The sequence below is a fragment of the Miniopterus schreibersii genome (genome assembly GCF_964146895.1).
Source record: "Miniopterus schreibersii genome assembly, chromosome: 3".
Taxonomy (NCBI): domain Eukaryota; kingdom Metazoa; phylum Chordata; class Mammalia; order Chiroptera; family Miniopteridae; genus Miniopterus; species Miniopterus schreibersii.
This window is the reverse complement of record NC_138103.1, coordinates 3531597-3549496: the sequence shown is the minus strand read 5'-3', so window position 1 is coordinate 3549496 and position 17900 is coordinate 3531597. Positions and strand designations below refer to the sequence as shown.

Genomic DNA, 17900 nt, shown 5'->3' with positions numbered 1-17900 from the left:
TCTTGTCACTACTCCTTAACACTACAGCAAAACAACTATGTGCACAGCATTTACATTGTATTAGGTGTTATAAGTCAGCTAGAGATGATTTCAAGTATATGGGGCCCGGGCGGGCGTGGCTCAGCGGGTGAGCACTGACCTAGGATCCAGGAGATCGGGGTTCGATTCCCGGTCAGGGCACATGCCCAGTTGCGGGCTAGGCAGCCGATCAATGACTCTCTCATCATTGATGTTTCTCTCTCTCTCTCCCCCTTCCTTTCCTCTCTCTGAAATCAATAAAGATATGTTTAAAAAATAAAAAAATTTTAAAAAATAAAGTATATGGGAGAATTGTGTATATTGTATGCAAATACTATGCCATTTTATATAAGGCACTTGAGCGTCTGCAGTTTTGGTACCTGAGGGGTCCTGGACTCGATCCCCGTGGATACCGAGGGACGACTGTATTACGTGCGTATACACCGTGTGTTGTGTAGATACCATATATATACCGTGGTGGTTGGCGGGAAGTGACGGGAAGAGAAGGTGGGGAGGAGGGAGGGTGAAGTGGATTGCCACGTTTTACAAGTGTGGTCAGGGAAGGCTGGGGACACACTGACATTCAAGTAAAGGCCGGAGGAGGTAAGGGAATGAGCCACACAGGTGTCTCAGGCAGGTCGTCTGGGTGACCCAGGACATGGGCTGGGAGTGGCGATGCCTGAGGACAGCGAGTAAATGGCAGGGCGGAAGCACCAAAATGTTAAGAACTTGACCCCTGCCCGGCCAGCATGGCTCAGCGGTTGAGTGTCGATCCTTGAACCTGGAGATCAGAGTCAGGGCACATGCTGGGGTTGGGGGCTTGATCCCCAGCGGGGGGCGTGCAGGAGGCAGCCAATCGATGGTTCTCTCATCATTGATGTTTCCATCTCTCTCTCTCCCCCTTCCTCTCTCTGAAATCAATAAAAGGGGGGGAAAAAAGAACTTGACCCCTGGCTGGACAGCTAGCTCCTCGGGGTGTGGTCATCCCCCAGCACCTGGGCACACAGGGGGCATTGCTAAATGAAGGCACTTGGACTTCAGTTTCGAGTGGGACAGTGAAGGGGCCCCTTTCCTCCGGCCGCCCCGCCTCCCCTGCAGCCCCCAGCACGCCTCCGCCTCCCTTCCCCTCTGAAGGGTGCAGTCTCCCCGTCCCCCGTCCCGGACAGGAAAGGCATGGGAGAGCCTGCAGGGGCGGGGGCCTGGCCTCACTCACATTGTCTCCCAACTTGCTTTAGGAAAAACAGCCATTAGTCAACTGATGTCCCCCAAAGGCTCTAAAGCATGGGGTGCTGGGCCGCTGGGTTGCACTGAGCGATGCAGAACCATCACCCTGGGAGAGGGGAGCCCTCACCCTCCCTCTGGGCGGACAATGTCAGAGGTGGGAGGCGTGCAAAGGCCAGACCAAATGAAGACTGAACTCTAGGAGGTCCTACATGAGGTAGCCCACGGCGCCCCGAGGCGGGCTATGGGCTGGCCTGCATGGAGACGGCCGGGCGGCACAGGGCTGCAGGAAGGAGAACCCAAACATTCACCTGGGAGGACTCAGGGGCCCGCCTGGGCAAGAGGAGGGGACACCGGGCTGCGGACAGGCCTGAGGCACATCCTGGGGGGCCGGCGGCCTGCAACCATTCAGGGGCTTTCTCCAGGAACACGGACAGGAGGGAAAGTGTTCAGGGAGACACTGGTCATCCAAACACTTGAAAATAACCCTGCAAATTCTGAGGACACAATGTTCTTCCAGTACTTGCTTAGCTACTACACATGCGTGTGGCACGCGGCTGCCCCGCACGGTGAGGCCCGAGGGGCGAGGGCACTGCCTGCCAACTGGGCCGAGCCCAAGGCAGACTCCCCGTTCAAAACCGGAGCGGTGGCAAGCGCTGCACGCGGGCTTGCCCCGCGGTGCCTCCCCGCCCGCCCTCAGCCGCGCGCTGCTGTGACCTGGGCTCGTGTCCGGGGCACACGAGGCTGGGCTCTCCACGGCGACGCCCTGCTCTACCCGCTCACCGGCACGCGGGGCGGGGAGCGAGCCCCGCAGAGGCTGCCGGCACCGGCTCGCGTCTCTTTGGTAGCGGCGAGCGTCAGTGTCCCCGTGTGGTCACACGAGGTAGGACACCCTCGACGGAGTCCTGTCAGGAGCTGCAGGCTTCATCAGAGCAAAGCTGTGAGGGGCAAAAGGGGGCCCAGGAAAGACGGTCCCTTCTGGACGGCTGCTCCCCCACCACGGAGGGAGGAGGGAGGGAGTCCGCTGGGCGGACCGAATGCGAGCGCCCCGCTCCACCAGGACGCCTCCCCCCGTGGAGAAGTGCAATGGGGATGCCGGGCGGTGAAAAACAGAGATGCTTGGGCTTCTCGTTTTAAAAGTTTACACAGAGAGTATCTGCATGCGTCCTCCTGTCACTTGCTTTTTCAGTAACAGTACAACTTTAAGGCATTTTGTACACATACGTGTAGTACCAATATGTTTAATTTCCAAGGCTGGTCAACACCAAAAGGTATAGTTTGGCAATGAGGAGTATGGCTGGAAGGGCATCATGTAATAAATTTATTGTCTTTTGTTACACTTTCCACTTTTCTCTTAATTCCAACTGTGACATAATCAACTGCTATTCCAGGAATAAAACTTTTTAAACATAAAAATATAAATTCTGCTTATTAAAAGTGCATACACCTTGAATGAGACATACAAATAAATAACAGAAGTCAGTGGCACATCCCATGCACTTGCTCCAAAATAATTTTAAATGACACACTTTTCTCCGCCTCAGGGAAGACACCCTGCCTCCCACATGACTGTACAGCTAAGGAAAGTCAGAGGGCACCCAGGGGTGCGCGGCCGATGCCAAAGCCACTTCGTGTAGCGCTGTGACGTGCAGCCTTAGGGCAGCCATAGAAACCCGCCACGTTCCACGAGAAACTGGATGGGCCTGGGCTCAGTTTTACCCAGTGGTGAGAGGCAGAGGGAACATCGGTGCAGGTCGGAGAGCCCGCAAAGAGCCTCAGCCCGCCGGTCATGACCTCGCCCCCGGGAGAGTAGCACCCGGGAAATCCTCCATCACATCTCCCGGCACAGCGCCCTTGCCGGGGCCTCTCTAAAGGAGCACCCCGCCGGCGTGGCTTTCCCTCTCAGGAACTGTTCCTTTCTCGTAGGCGGCATAATGCTCCGTGGGATGAACCCCCTGAAGCCCTGGGACGCACTCAGCTCACCAGATTAGAACTGCTTTCCACCCGCCTCCATCGGTAACAAATATGGCCAAACTTCTGGGTGAGTATTATTTGATTTTTTTTAATTACATGAAAAAATACCAAAGGTTACCAAAAAAAAACACAAAAAAACCCTCCAAATAAAAATGCTTCACATTCATTTTTAAACTTAAAAATGCTTCCGGAAACTACATTTTGGATAGAGAGTGAGCTAAACGGGAAATTCGGGGGCAGCCTAGGGTTTGCTATTATAATTACTACAAAGAAACCACCATTCTATCAAAAGTGGGGACAGGTTTTCCTAGGCCACTGAAGGCTTCACTTCAACATTTTCTAGCTCAGTGACTTCCCTATCCCCACCCCACCCCTAGGCCTGGCCCTGCTGTGACCCATGGGGACACTGCCTACCCATTCCCACCAGACTGGCAAGTGCTTGGACACCCACCAAATGCTCCAAGTTCTCAAACTGGGCCTTGAATCAGAAAAGCCCCCAGACTTCAAGCAGGAGGTTGGTATCGGTTTCAGTTTTTCTTTCCTGCCCAGCACAGGGAGCAGTCTCACACCCGAGTGCTTCTTGCCCTGACTGAACTTCAGAAACCCCTGAAGTTTAGCATCTGCAGTCACTCCTGGGACCCGCCGCTACACTATACACAAAGCATGCAAGGAGAGGAACCTGGGTGTTAAAAGTTCCCTAGACGATTCTCATGAATGCTGGGTGTCAAACAGATCAGTCACTCAGAAGAGGCCTCACAGAATCGGGGACAGTCGTGTGAGATTTGAAGAAGCCTTCCAAGTCCATTATGGATCTCACTTTTCCCCCAAATTGGGAAACACCGGACTAAAACGAATGTGAGATGGATCTAGAACCTAACCTCCCGACGACGCTACCATAAATCCCATGAGCTTAAGTCTTCATGTGACCTGTGGTTGGGGAGCTCAGTTTTCCAAAATAGTAGCTCTAAGTCTCTAAAAAAGCATTTTAAAATTGTTAGTACAATTAGAAGCCACATTCTCTCGTGACCACAGTAGAACCTAGAAGATATAAAAAATTAAAATCTATAGAAAATGGCAGGTTATTTTTGGAACATTCCTATACTTCAGGAAAGTCTCAGGCTAAACAGTCTATAAACCAGCATGTTCACCTCCCAGCCCCTCTTGCCTGCACTTACTTTACAGTCTCGCCAATGATCAAAAGTTGGCCACGAGAAACGTGCAAGCAGAGCAAGAAACCAACTCAGGCTCTCCCACACTGATTAACCACATTTAATACACCACAAATTCGAAAATAGAGCTCCATAGTCTAAGAGTTGCCTTTTAAAAAACTTACATTTAACGCAGTGCACACTGTTTGCTAGCTGCTCTGCACGCGCAGTAAGGGAAGCGCTCTGGATCAGGTCGGAGGGAGGCCTCGCACAGCTGTTCTCACTTCTCGGGGAAGGGACTGGTTGTGCTCAAAACACAGCTGCCACACACACTCCGGGAGCCGACCAAGAGGCACTGCTCACTAAAATCGGGCACAGGGCTCACCCCCAAACACCCCATCAGGCTTGGCAGTAACGCAGCCTTATGAGGTCAGACGGACAGCCTGCACAATAACAGCCAACTTCTGTGTTTACCATTAGGACACAGGCCCTGGCGAGTCAGCACATTTTGCTCTTTTCAATTCCAAATAATACAAAGTTCAACCCACTTCACAGAATAGGTTTTATTGAAACTGTGCTTATTATTTGCATACTATCTCAAAATTCCAACCCAGAAACACTAATTATCTTTGCATCCAATGATTATAGTAACTTCCACAGGAAACAGTAACTTCAGCTACTCAGTAATTTTGTCAGAATGAAATGTAACATCGGATGTCACTGTACTTGAAAAACATGTTTATTTGAAATAAATGAGCTTTGTTCACAGCTCTTCTCTGTTCCATTTCCCTAGAGGCTGCCACTACTGTCCTTTACATGTTGCTCCTGATTTTCATGATAGTTATTTCAGAGGGATGACATTTTCCTCTCACCACCCCCCGCCCCAACCCCCACATCCATCTCATACTAACACGGATGAGCGTATCTTCAACCCCTAAGGAGCAGAAACTGCTCCGTCTGATGTGGCTGTGCAGGAAAACATCTCCGGAGGTGAAGGGCACTTTGGTTTCCAGGACACACTTGCTCAAGAGACCAGCAGCCTTGGCCAATCCACACAACCCGTCCACTCTTGTTCACGAGGACTATCACTCCACTTAGGACGCCATCGGCACCGCCGTCCATCCATCAGCTCCTCGGCCACAGCAAACTCCTGAGCCTGCAGCTTCCTTCCCCCGCAGAGCAGGCCCTCAACGAGTGTTTGCAGAATGAATGGATGAATGAGTGAGGAAAGAATGATTACAAGAGCTGAGGGCAGCCTCCCAGCAGTGACAATTCTTTACACCACCACAAAGACTCCCACATCCACACGCTGCTCTAGCGGAGCCTCACTTACTCTCCGGCTGCTGTCAGGGAGAGAAGGTACAAAGGGTGGGAGATGGTCTTGACATGCATGGGCCTAACTGCTCCCATGGGCTTCCGCATCCTACGAGGCATCACAGAGGCAAGGCACGGGGCCCTCTTAAGGAATGATGGAGCCTCAGTGCCCGGATGTTTACGGGAAAAGAAATCAAGGAACAAACTTTTTAAAAGTGGAAAAGCATTACAGATGCAACTCTATGGTTGGTGATTCCTCTGCCTACCAGAAAATGAGTGCTTGTATCAGGCCCACCCGGGTGGCTGTCAACCAGGAACCCAGGCCTAACACCCTTAACAGGTGGCTTCCAGTCCTAACACACTATGTTCATTGCACCAAACATCACTGAGAAAATAAAAAAACAAACACCAAGTCCCTAACCTACCAAAGAACTGAACTGAACCAAGTAACAATTCCCCATATTTTACACCTCAAAGAGCACCTCCAAACTTCTGGGCAAAATATCCTTCTTGGAGGCTTCAAGTTTGTACCTGGTAGTTAGCAGTAAAAATTCCCATTGCGCAAGCACAGAAACGTAATAGCTCAAAGATGCCTAGACAACGCCGTAATACTTCCTGATTTTTCCTACTTAAATCTGATACAAGGACTAAATTACATAGACATACAATTTTATAGATACTGAAATTTTATTTCTAGATCTCATGGAAAATTAAAGGAGTTTGTAGTGGTTTTTTAAAGACACTAAGCCAAATGGAAAATCCATTCCTGAAGTACTCAGGAATAAAAATATTTACCACTGTGAGAATTAAACTATTTTCTATTAATGCTTAACTGATTATAGCCTCCCCAAAGGTGTTAATAAAACCTTTTACATAGCCAAACTATCATTCTAGGATTTTGCAGAGCTGCAGATAGATTTCAAATGTGGTTTACCTGCGAAAGAAAGATGAGAGGTCCCAATCAAACACTGAATTCCTGACACCGACGATCCCGTATCTGTGACACAGAAAACCAGCAGTGGCCAAAGGGACCAGGCTGTCGCCGTGCCGCCGGAAGCCATGGTGACATCACAGGCAGCTGGGCACCGGAGTCATGCTGCCGCCGAGGACAGCAGTGCTGCCCTGGGGGCCGCAGACACCTGGGCAGGACTGAGTGCAGTGGGCCAACCACCGTGTTCAGTAAATTTCATGGAGCACTACGGTAACTTTCACAAAGCAGAGTGAGTCTCAAATATCGCAAGGGTCGAAAATTGCAGCTACCCTCAATAAAAACAGCCTCCAGGCTTGTGAGTTACCTGCTAATGCTCAGATTAGCAGCAAAATAAAGTTAAGTAACCTACTGGAAACGTTTCCCAAGAGCTATTCATGGAAAAACAACAACAAAAGGCAGTGCAGAATTCACAGCTGTGAGTGTTCAGTTACCTCACACACAGCGACGCTGGAGGGGTTTATAAATGGTTCTGTGCACCAGGAGTTCAGGGCAAACTTGAGTGCGTGGTTTTTTTTAAAGTTAGTATTTAAGAGCATATAAACATAGCATGCTGTATTTCGTGGCAAGGTGACAAATGCTATTCAAACAGAATCAGAATCATGACTCTCCTCACATTTAGAAAAAGGAGGAAAATAACTAAAATTGCCAGGATACCTCCAGGGAGCCTGGAAAACCATGTACCTTCCTCATCTGTGTGGTTCTCGTTTTCTAACCAAGTGCAATTTGCACGGTCAGCATGCACATGCTCCAGTCCTGCTGAGTTCTGCATAAGACATGAAATCTTAAGCACGAAGAAGGAATGAATGAATTACTGAGCAGCAGTCACACTGAGCCGGGAGGAGGGATAAGTGTGTATGTGATACTGTTACACATCGCTGCACCCATCACGTGTGTGTGTGTGTGTGTGAGATACTGTTACACATCGCTGCACCCATCACGTGTGTAAGATCCTCTGTTACACATCGCTTCACCCATCACGTGTGTAAGATCCTGTGTTACACATCGCTTTACCCATCACGTGTGTAAGATCCTCTGTTACACATCGTTTCACTCATCACCGACTCCCAACTCCCCACCTCAGCAACTTCTCTCCTCTATAACTTACAAGACTCTGTGGAAATGTGGGCATGGAGCTTTCAACGTCTTAACACAGAAAAAAGCAAACCAGAGGAGGAAAATGGTAGAGACTCGTGCATGCGGTTGAGAATCCTTTTTTCCCCCAGGAATCTTTCAAAGGTGTTAACTGCTCTACATTTCAAAATCCCAATAGCCTTCACTAGCAAATTTAGAGGGGGGAAATTTTACTGCTAGTGACTGGCTTTCTGGATCTCCAATTTGCCATCTCCTGGGACATATCCCAAGAGTCAAGACAGCTTATGGTACACACACCTTTGCGGAAATGAAAGTAGTGAAAGATCACTTCTCGAAACACGTCCACATGTGGCAGTAAGAGGAGTGAGTCACTGGCAGGCCACCCTCCTCTTAATCCTTCCACTGGTACACATCCTTCCGAGACTAGCTGAGTATATATACCTGAGAAACATTAGTGTTAAAATATTGCCCTTTACAAAGACTGGTAGATGGGGCCAAAGTGCAGAAAGCAACCGTTTTCTCTCGGTTTGTTTCATTGTTAGTGTCACAGTTTTTAGAACTCCTGGTGCCACGTGACAATTGCCAGTGAGGACAAGTCCTGCTCAGCTGAAACCCAAGTCTAATGAGTCATCCTTCTACAGAGCACAGTAACGAGAGCTTAACTGGTTCCCAGGTTCCAAACCCTGGTGTCCAACAAGCCATTAGAGTTCTCTAGAAAGAAATATGCTGAAGGGACTGTCGGGGTATCATCTGTAATTTTTCCAGTTAGCTCGGTATTGATGCTTTGCCTATGGCTGTTATTTGGTTCAATGGCAGAATAAGGCGACGCTTTTAACAATTTGCAATTGAATTCTGCACGCACACACACGCACACACGCACACACACACGCACGCAAGCACGCACGTCAGGCACATGACCCAAAAAATACAAAACAAAAGCATCGAGGGCTTTGGTGGGAGGGAAGGGTTCTAAATAAATAAACAGCTTTCCAGGTAAACACTGGGAGTGCAGCAATCACTGAGGTTTCTGAGAAGGCCGTGCAGAGGCTGGCATGCTCGAAGGTAACTTTTGGGAGGATTTCTCAGCAGATTGCCTGCCACCAGGAGACAAGGGCGCTCCAGAGTCTAGCTGGGAAGACTTGGATTTGCGACTGGATAGCAGGGAATGTCTAGCAGAAGCAGGGTCCTTGGAGACAAGCTGTTCTTTTCCAGCTGAATTGGCATTTGGCTGCTGGGACCCTTGAGGCTGGTGCCCTTTCTCTGCCTTATCATCACCGGCACTCTTACAGACTGACCTGACAGAGCTCCCACCTGCCTTCTTAGAGAGCAAGGTGGTCTTGCCAAGGTCAGTGGACCGCCGGGTTTCCTTCTGTCGCAAGGCAGACTTGAAGAAAGACAGCCCCTTTTCGTCTGACTTGCTATCCCTCTTAAGACTGGTCTTCACGCCCATGTTGGGGGAGCGCAGGCTGGCCATGGAGGAACTCCTGACATGCTTTCCATCCCCCCGGCCCTCCCCCGCCCTGGACTGGCTCACCCGAGGGGAGTTGGGTTTGGAGCTGGAAGTGACACTGGCTCGGTCAGAAACCAGGCTCTGTCTGGAGCCCTCTCTACTTAAGCTCCTATCTGAAGTCCTGCCCTTCCCAGGTGGGCAGGGGCCTCTCACAGCAGGGCCCGAGGCTTTTTTGGCAGGTATGGAGGAAGCAGTGTGGGTAAGGGAAGAAGCTGACTTCAGCTTCTGGGACGAAGGAGAGGCCACTGAGTCCTGGGTTCTGAGGGAGGATTCCTTTCTGGGAAGGGCAGGGGCCCTGGAAGGATCTGCTCTGCTCCGGGAGCGGGAGGGCTTTGCAGAAACTTTGGCAGGAACAGGAGACGAAGGGGATGTGCTGGACTGAGATGACCCTTGGCTTGCCAAGACAGACCTCCCCTTCCGCAAGCTTCTATCTGGCTCAGATGCGCCCTTGGAGCTGGGGGAGCTCTTGGCTGTGCTCTCTGGTTTCTTTGTGAGAGAGCCTGAGTGGCTTGGGGGTTTCACCTCTTTGACGGGAGAGCTGTCAACAGAATCGCTCTGATCCACATAAGCTATCTGGTTATTGTTGTCAAATGGATCAGAGACGGGGGGCAAGCAGGCCCCTTGTGCTGAGAGTCTGCTCTGTGTGTCCACCACACTGGAGTTCAATCTGTGGGCATCTGACTCGTCTCTGAACACACCTTCCATGACAGCCAGAGGGGCCCGGCCCATGGCCCTGGGCTCCCGTCGACTGGGAGCATCGCCTGGTTCCTGGTAACTGCTAGAAAGGTTCCTCAAGCTACCAAAGCAAGAGATGGAGACCTTGTCATCCACTGCCTCGCCGATTTTCTCCAAGGTGGAGGCGGAGGTGTGAATAGGAGAGTCCCCTGAGAACCGGGAAGGAGAGTTGGAGCGCATCTGCAGCTTAGCAGACAGGGACCAAGAAGGTCTGATGCAATTTTCATTGACAGCCAAGGGGCTGGTGACAGAAGACCTGGATGACAAGCTCTGACGCTGAACACTTCTCACGAACGGTCGAGTCGAGAAACCTCCTGAATGCAGCAAAGAGAATACCATTAAGCTAAACAGAAAAGAGCCCCAGTAGCACCGAACAATGAAAGGAAGGAAAGCATCCTGGAATGACAGAAGCATGACCCTCAGAGCCAGCATGCCTGGGGTCAAGGAGTAGCCATGGGACTTCACCTTTTCTGAGCCCAGTTCCCTCCCTTATCTGTAAAATAGGGACATTCTAACTTGGGGATCGACAAACTATCTCTTTCCCTTCCTGCTCTACACCAAGGGTCAGCATAGTAAATATTTAAGGCTTTGTGGGCCCCTGTCCTGTGCAAGCAGCAATGGTGACACACAAACAAATGGGCATGGCTGTGTCCCAATAAAACCTTATTTAAATAAAGGCAGGGACCACATTTGGCCTTTGGGCTGTAGCTTGCTGACCCTGCTGTAACTCACAGGGGTACGTGAGGAGTAAATAAAATCTTTTAAAGTCCTGTGCCCAGCAAGGCACGTGGCACTGCACAGATGCTCAATAAACGGGAGCTACTGACCCAGCTTCAACTTACTAAGGACATCTGGGGCTCTCAGAAGGAAGTATCTGCCCAAGATGATACAGAAAATTAGAGGCAGAGCGAGTATCAGAGTCATGGTCTCCAGCCCCACACTCAATGCGGCATGCAGGTGCCTGTACTTGTTTCCTGTGAAAGCAGATCCATGCAAAGGCAGAGAGACAATATACTCCTATCCTGAAGGACTTAAAACTTACTAAAAAATATGAGTAACTAGAACAGTATAACTCCTACGATGAGTGACTTAAAAATTCCAAAGAAAATATTCTAAGTTAAATTCCATACACACTTGCTACTGTAGCTGAGGATCTGTCAGTCTGTCTGGAGGAGACTGTAGGAGACAGGCCCCGTCCTGTGGGCACCACCAGCACACTAGGAGATAATGACACTTAAGAGGGTACAATTCTGCCCAGCTGGCGTGGCTCAGTGGTTGAGCATCGACCTAGGATCCAGGAGGCCACGGTTCGATTCCCGGTCAGGGCATATATACAGGCTCGATCCCCAGCAGGGGACATGCAGGAAGCAGCCAATCAGTGATTCCCTCTCATCATTGATGTTTCTCTCTCTCTCCCTCTCTCCCATCCTCTCCCTGAAATCAATAAAGATATATTAAAAAAAAAAAAAAAAAAGAAGAAGAAGAAGAAGAGGGTACAATTCTCTAACCACATTGGTTAAAATTAGGTCAGGCAGACCAATCTAGGCTTACTGCTGAAATGAGAGTGAATTCTATGCTTAAAGGCTGCACTGGAAATAACCTCTACCCAAACAAACCAAGACTCACTGGTCGGTTTTTCATATAGTGCCAGGAGCTAGAAAGCAGCTTAGCAATCAGAGCCCAATACTCTTATTTTACCAAGAGAAGCCACAAGCCAGAGCTGGCAAAGCCGATGCTGTGTGGCACAGCTCCGTCTGGCATGCTTCTCCCCACCCCCGGCCCTCTCCTCTATTTCACATTCTCAGAATCACCCATCTCCACCAGGAGAGGACCACAGCTATCGAAATACTGGCCGCAGAATGAGGCTTGTGGAAGGTGAGTCGCCGTCCTCATTACAGAAGCTGAGCTCACTCTCTCCTCTTCTAGCTCTCGGAGTACTGGCTGCCTGATGGCTCCCACCCCAGCTGGGTCCCTGCTGGAACTAAGGGCCATGCTGCCGCAACTCAAGCAGTAAGTGAAGGTAAAATAAAACAAAGTTCAACTATTATAAGATTTCCAAAGTTTTTATATTGTACTTATTTTCAGAATTCCCAAAAACTACCTCTATGCAGAGGCAACAGTCTTTGTTCCAGACGCTTCTGCACCGGAAAAAAGCATGCCACAGACTTCTCTCAAGGCAACAGTGCGGCAGGAAGGTGACAGCCGAGCAGGCCGGGAGGTCCCTGCCAGGCCCTGCATGGCGACTCTGCACCAGGCAGCCCTGGGCAGATCACAACGGCACTGAGTTCTCTCACAGAGGCTTAGATTTTAAAAAACACTTTGAAAAAAATGTATTCATTATTGTACAGAGTTCAGGCTGCAGCCTCCACTCCAGACCTTCAAAGTCAAAAATGATGAGAGAGGAAAGGAGCTCTAGGTCAAAGAGGAAAAGCAAACGCCCCGTTCACTGCAGGTGTGACTGGTGACGGGCACACGAGGCAGCGCCACCACAGCCTTCCCAGGGTTTGGTTCCTAAACATGAGGGGCCTGTGCTGTGAGTTGCCTCTTGAAAGTTTGTCACCAAAACACACACTCACCATCATCCTCACTCCTTTCCCCGGTCATCTCCACGGACTCAGACAGCGAGGCCAGGGAGGTGCGTCGGGAGGAAGCTGCCGAGGTCGCGCTGGCTGGCTTGCTCCCTGGGAGCCGGCTCACCCAGTGCTCACACAGGGAGGAACTCGTGGAGCCTGCAGAGAGGGAGGGGCACAAAGGTCAGCCCGGGACCCTGGGCCGGCCTGCACAGCACACACCCTCAGGAAGGTGCTGCTGCCTTCAGCAGGAGGCAGCCTGCAGCTCGGCCTGCATGTCTTCCCTGCAGAGCAACACAAACTCCCAGACCCCACAGTGTGCCTGCCCCAACGGCCCTCCTAAGACCCTCCAAAGGCAAAAGGAAGGAGAGCAGACTCCCGCACATGCCGGCAGTAACAATGCAAGGACAGGGATGGATACTGTAGAATTCGAAATCCAAGTGCTAAGGGCAGGCAACAGAGCCAAGCATAGACAATTGCTCAGACTCGTTCTTTCCACAAATACTTACTCACACTCCACACCGGGCAATGTTCTAAGTGCCTGTCTAATACTTCTAACAGAAAGAAAAGAGCAGCAGCGCCATTATTTTCTCAGCCTGATTGTTGAATTTTAAAACCATTTTCACAATATTTATATACAAACACAAAGCTTTACGTCAATCTGTCCCGTCTGCCCAGGGATGCCCTTAGATGCACATTAGAGCAACAGCAGCTGCTCCTGAAACTGAGAACAGGCAGCAGCATCCTGGTCTCAAGCAGCCCTCAAGGGTGTGCTTTCTAAGCATATCCCAGACTGGGAAGCGCTGAGGACAAGCCCCGGAGCACTGGGCTCCCACTTTTGCTAACGAAGTGAGCAGCAGACAGATGGGTACCCGGGGGGGGGGGGGGGGGGGGCGTCCTGACTCCAGCAGGGCCACTGCTCGAGAGGCCTCCTTTTAGCAGCTTCTAACTTAGCTCTTGAAAGCCTCAGGGGGAGCAGGGGTCGATACGCCCTAACCTGACCACATCCCCACATTCCAGTCCTGTCTTACTCTTTTAAATTCACACCATGCACTAAGACGCACGTGCCCCTTGTTCAGATTCCGTGTGGCTGCGCCCACATCGAGTGTGGGCATTGATTCCTACATTTATTAAAACAACAGACTAGACCCCATCAAGCTAAACCTAAGCCACCTAATATTATTATCATAGCCTTCAATTCTTCCCCTAATAGAGCAAGCCAATCTTACTGGGGGAGGGGGCTATTCCTCACTGTGCTTTACCCTTTATGAAAGGCTTTAAGGCACATTTGCCTCACCTGATGCATAGTGACACCAGGAGGCAGGCGGTGTTACTACACCAGGATTACAGATGATAAACATGTGCCTTGGAGGGAACGTGCCCCAAAGTAACCCAACCAAAATGTGGCGAAGCCAAGTCTAGGTTCTATTTCCAAACCCTCATTCTCTCTACTTTCAGAGTACGTGCCGTGCTGCTTTTTAGTTCGCTTATCCCACGAGTGACCCGGGCACTGGTCCACCTCCCTGTGAACTGCAATCATTTTGGTTTCAAGGTTAAATGCAAATGTGAGGATTAATGTGATTGAACTGACAGAGGCATGAGACCTTCTGGAGAATCCTCTGAACCATTAACGACAATCTTCTGTTCTGGAAAAACTGCCCAAGAGCAGGGCCGGCTTACCTGCCACAGAGCTGTTGGCCGACCCGGAGGGTATCGCCGCCCGCCTCTGGTAGAACAGGATGTAGGCCGCGCGTGTGCAGACCTCGCCCTCCGGCAGCTGCTGCACGTCGCTGTCGTCGAAGCGGTACCAGAGGCCGTCCACGGAGTTCTTACAGAACGCTGCCGGAGAGAGTCACGTCAGCACCCCGCAGGCTGCACCCTACCCACACAGACCGCTTCTTTGGCTCATATAATTAACTCAAGACCTTTTAAGGCTGCCTAAGTAACAGAGAAAGGTGGAAAACCCAAATTCCGTATCACACTCAGGCAAAATGTCTCATGGAATTTCAGATACAGTTCTTTTCAATCTTAGGAAGCACAATATGCTTATTTCTTTAAACCAACTGGGGACAATTCTACACCATGGGACATTTGAAAAATCTGAAGACATCTTGATTGTCCACAACCCGGGGGTAAAGGTGTTACTGGCATCTAGTGGGTAGAGGCCAAGGACGCTGCTAAACATCCTACAGTGTATAGGACGGACTCTCACAGCACAGAATTATGTGGCCAAACTGTCAACTTTGCCAGGGCTGAGAAACCCTGATATAAGCATGTGGGTTACATTGTGCTTGGTGTTTATTAGAGACAGAAAATAATAGAACTAGAAGTAATGGTATTAATAATAGCATCAGCTAACACTTGTTTAGCACTTATTATGTGCCAAACATGCACTTAATCCTATGAGATCTGCTCAATGACGATTTCCATTTTACAGAGGCTCAGAAAGATGAACAGGCTCGCCCAAATTCCTGCTGCTGGTGAAGCTCATTTCAGAATTATCTAGCCCCCTACCTGACCCTGCTTCCCTCAGGGGTAGCACAAGCAATGCCCCACAAAGTCCCTTTGCAAACGGAGAACATTTGAGCTTATGAATATACGTGGCCTTCTCTCCAGTTCTAATTCTAAGCCTGAGGTAGAAACACAGAGGTTTTGAGCACCAGCAAGAATGGACACCTTAGTGTTAACATCATCCTGAAAGGATATATCAAGGGGCATGATAAGCTTGATCCATAAAAGTACATTCTTACCACACTTTCTAAAAATACCTATTTGTTGGGGTGGGATAAAGGAGGGCTAGAATATTCAGCTGGCCACTGGGACAGACTCAGCATGGCCCCCAGGGCAAGGCATACAGGTCCTGGCAGGAGGCACCAGGAGTGACTTCCTCCATAGGCCACAACCACTTTTCAAGCATGGAACCCTAAGAGCTGAAGGGCGCCCAGGCAAGGAAGGGCTACAGCAGACAGGTCCGGAGAAAGAAGAGCAGAGTGGGAATCTGTGCTCGCAGGGAGACAAGTCATGCACAGCCGGACTCTGGAGCCAGAGGGGAGAGAAACAGAGCTATAAGCAGTGAATAGGACCAGGGAAATGGCAGTGGTCTGGTGTGTGGCTGCTCTTCTGGAGTGGGAGTGGGATCTGACAGGGAACAGCCCAAGAGAAGGTGACAGAGACCCTGCACTAGCTTCAATCTGCTTCTTCAGACAGTCTGTCCCCAGCCACAGCGTGAAAACTAAGGAGCACAGTAACTCACTGATGGGTAAACGGTGCACTTACAAAATAACTGTATTTGCTTTTTTTCCTAGCACTATTGGTGAAGGGTTTTCTAGACCAGTGCTACTCAAGGTATGGTTTGCAGACTGGTGCCAATCCACAAGATAAACACCAAAACTGAGAAAAGCAATTGAGAACTTTTACAGCAACCTGATATTGCCATGGATATTTTAATTGTATTTTTGCACAAGTATTGGTTCATGAAGGACTGAAAATTTTTAAAAGAAAAAACCAGGTTCTTCATCACAGATACGTTGAGAAGCACTGTTTCAGAATCCTTACACCAGTTAGCCACACATGCACCACAGTTATAACTAGATCCAGGCCAAATAAAGACATCGCAGGAACCATTCCAAATGAAACTCACACACAAGGTGGCCTTAATCCAACAATGCTCAGGTACTTAAAGTGTTCTCTAACCTAAGACTTTAATCATTTTACACATCAGACAAGCAGTGGTATGGCCTCAGCATGGGAAAGGCGAAAGGATGTAGAAAATACCAAAGCTCCTCTAGCCTGGCTGGGGTGGCTCAGTGGTTGAGCATCAACCTATGAACCAGGAGGTCACAGTTCAATTCCCGGTCAGGGCACATGCCAGGGTTGTGGGCTCGATCCCCAGTGGGGGGGCATAGAGGAGGCAGCTGATCAATGACTCTCATCATTGATGTTTCTGTCTTTCTCTCCTCTCCCTTCTTCTCTGAAGTCAATAAAAATACGTAGTTTTTAAAAAAGAATGGTTAAAGTGATTAATGTTGTTATGTGTACTTTATCACAATTTTTAAAATTGTTACCAGTGGTTATTGAGTGATAAGCCCATGGATGATGGTACTGTTCTTTCCTCCCTCTCTAGTCTCTAAATATCATGATGAACATAGTTGCTTTAAAGATGAAAAAATAAATGTCGCCTTGATACAAAAAGAAAACCTTTTCAAGTCTCTTTAAAGACACTATAAAAGTGCCTCACAGTCACTCCAAACCAGGGAGGAGCTGGAAGCTCAAGGAAGTGGAGCGGAACACTGCAGACAAGGTGAGCTCAGCGCGTGCTCGGGAAGCGGACCATGCTGTCCAGCTGCACACACCACTCCCCAAGCAGCAGACACCACCGATGGGCACGCTCAGGACATGGAGGAGAATTTTCGCTTGTTTGCTTTTGGACGAAGATCCAGAGGAGGAAAACTGCCCTTACGGTTGGCACACTGGCCACTGGAAGGGAGGGTGAGGATCTAAGGCAAAGCGACCCTGTCACGAGCAAGCACGCCTGAAGGAATCGTCCGCACAGACACCCGGCCTCTCACGCTGCAGACCTGTGTAGTGCCCCCCTTGCATGGTGCCATGATGATTGCACACAGCATACAGGTCATAGATGTAGTCCTCAGGGTCCCTCCCGAGTCCATAAGGTCGTCGCCATGGAGACCAATGGGATGGCAAACTCCAGCTGCTCTGGCTTCTCTTAACCACATGAGGCGTCATGTCCAGGCCAGTCAAGGGGAACTTGACCATGTTCTGAAGTTTCATACGCCTGTCTCCTTCCTGTCACAAGAAGAAATACAAGTCCTGATGATATTTTCATGCAAACAGGTGGTGAATGGGTTCAGCGTGGAATGTGGGCTCTAGCAGCTGAAGTGGTTTGAGTTAGCTGTCTGATGCTTCCCAAGACACACACAAAATAGGGAAAACAGACTAACAGTTTGAACTGTTTGGAAGAACAGGCTTTAAGATCACTAAGAGTGGAACCAGCAATAACCTACAAATGAGGGGTAATGAGCCTCCCTGAGTCTCCATTTCTTATCTGACAAAGGATTTGTCAGACTCACAAACTGACAATTTTGGGTGATATGTCCTGATCTCTGTCACATGCAGCAATAATCTATGAGAGAGGCAGAGCATGGTGCCTGGCACAGCCAGCCACTCAATGAGCAGCACCCCTTCTTACCCAGCCCTCTGGCAGTGGCATGAAAAGTTAACACTGATTTAGTTTAATACATTTGTTTAGTTGACAACCCTGGGTAGTCTGTCTTTCCCACATGTCCACAGGGAAATCCTGTGAAATCTAA

General features: G+C 49.7%; 1 protein-coding gene across 1 annotated transcript in view; it reads right to left on the bottom strand.

Moving 5' to 3' along the window:
- Window positions 1-6689: 6689 nt before the first annotated feature.
- USP31 (ubiquitin specific peptidase 31) overlaps window positions 6690-17900 on the bottom strand; it is a gene marked incomplete at its 5' end in the record, with an annotated part of 58336 nt that continues 47125 nt past the window's right edge. The window contains 4 exons of the mRNA XM_081133815.1: window positions 6690-10317; window positions 12580-12732; window positions 14254-14412; window positions 17151-17376. Of these exons, the coding sequence (XP_080989941.1) occupies window positions 8774-10317; window positions 12580-12732; window positions 14254-14412; window positions 17151-17376 (2082 nt within the window). The 3' untranslated portion in view covers window positions 6690-8773. The remainder of the gene's footprint in view (window positions 10318-12579; window positions 12733-14253; window positions 14413-17150; window positions 17377-17900) is intronic.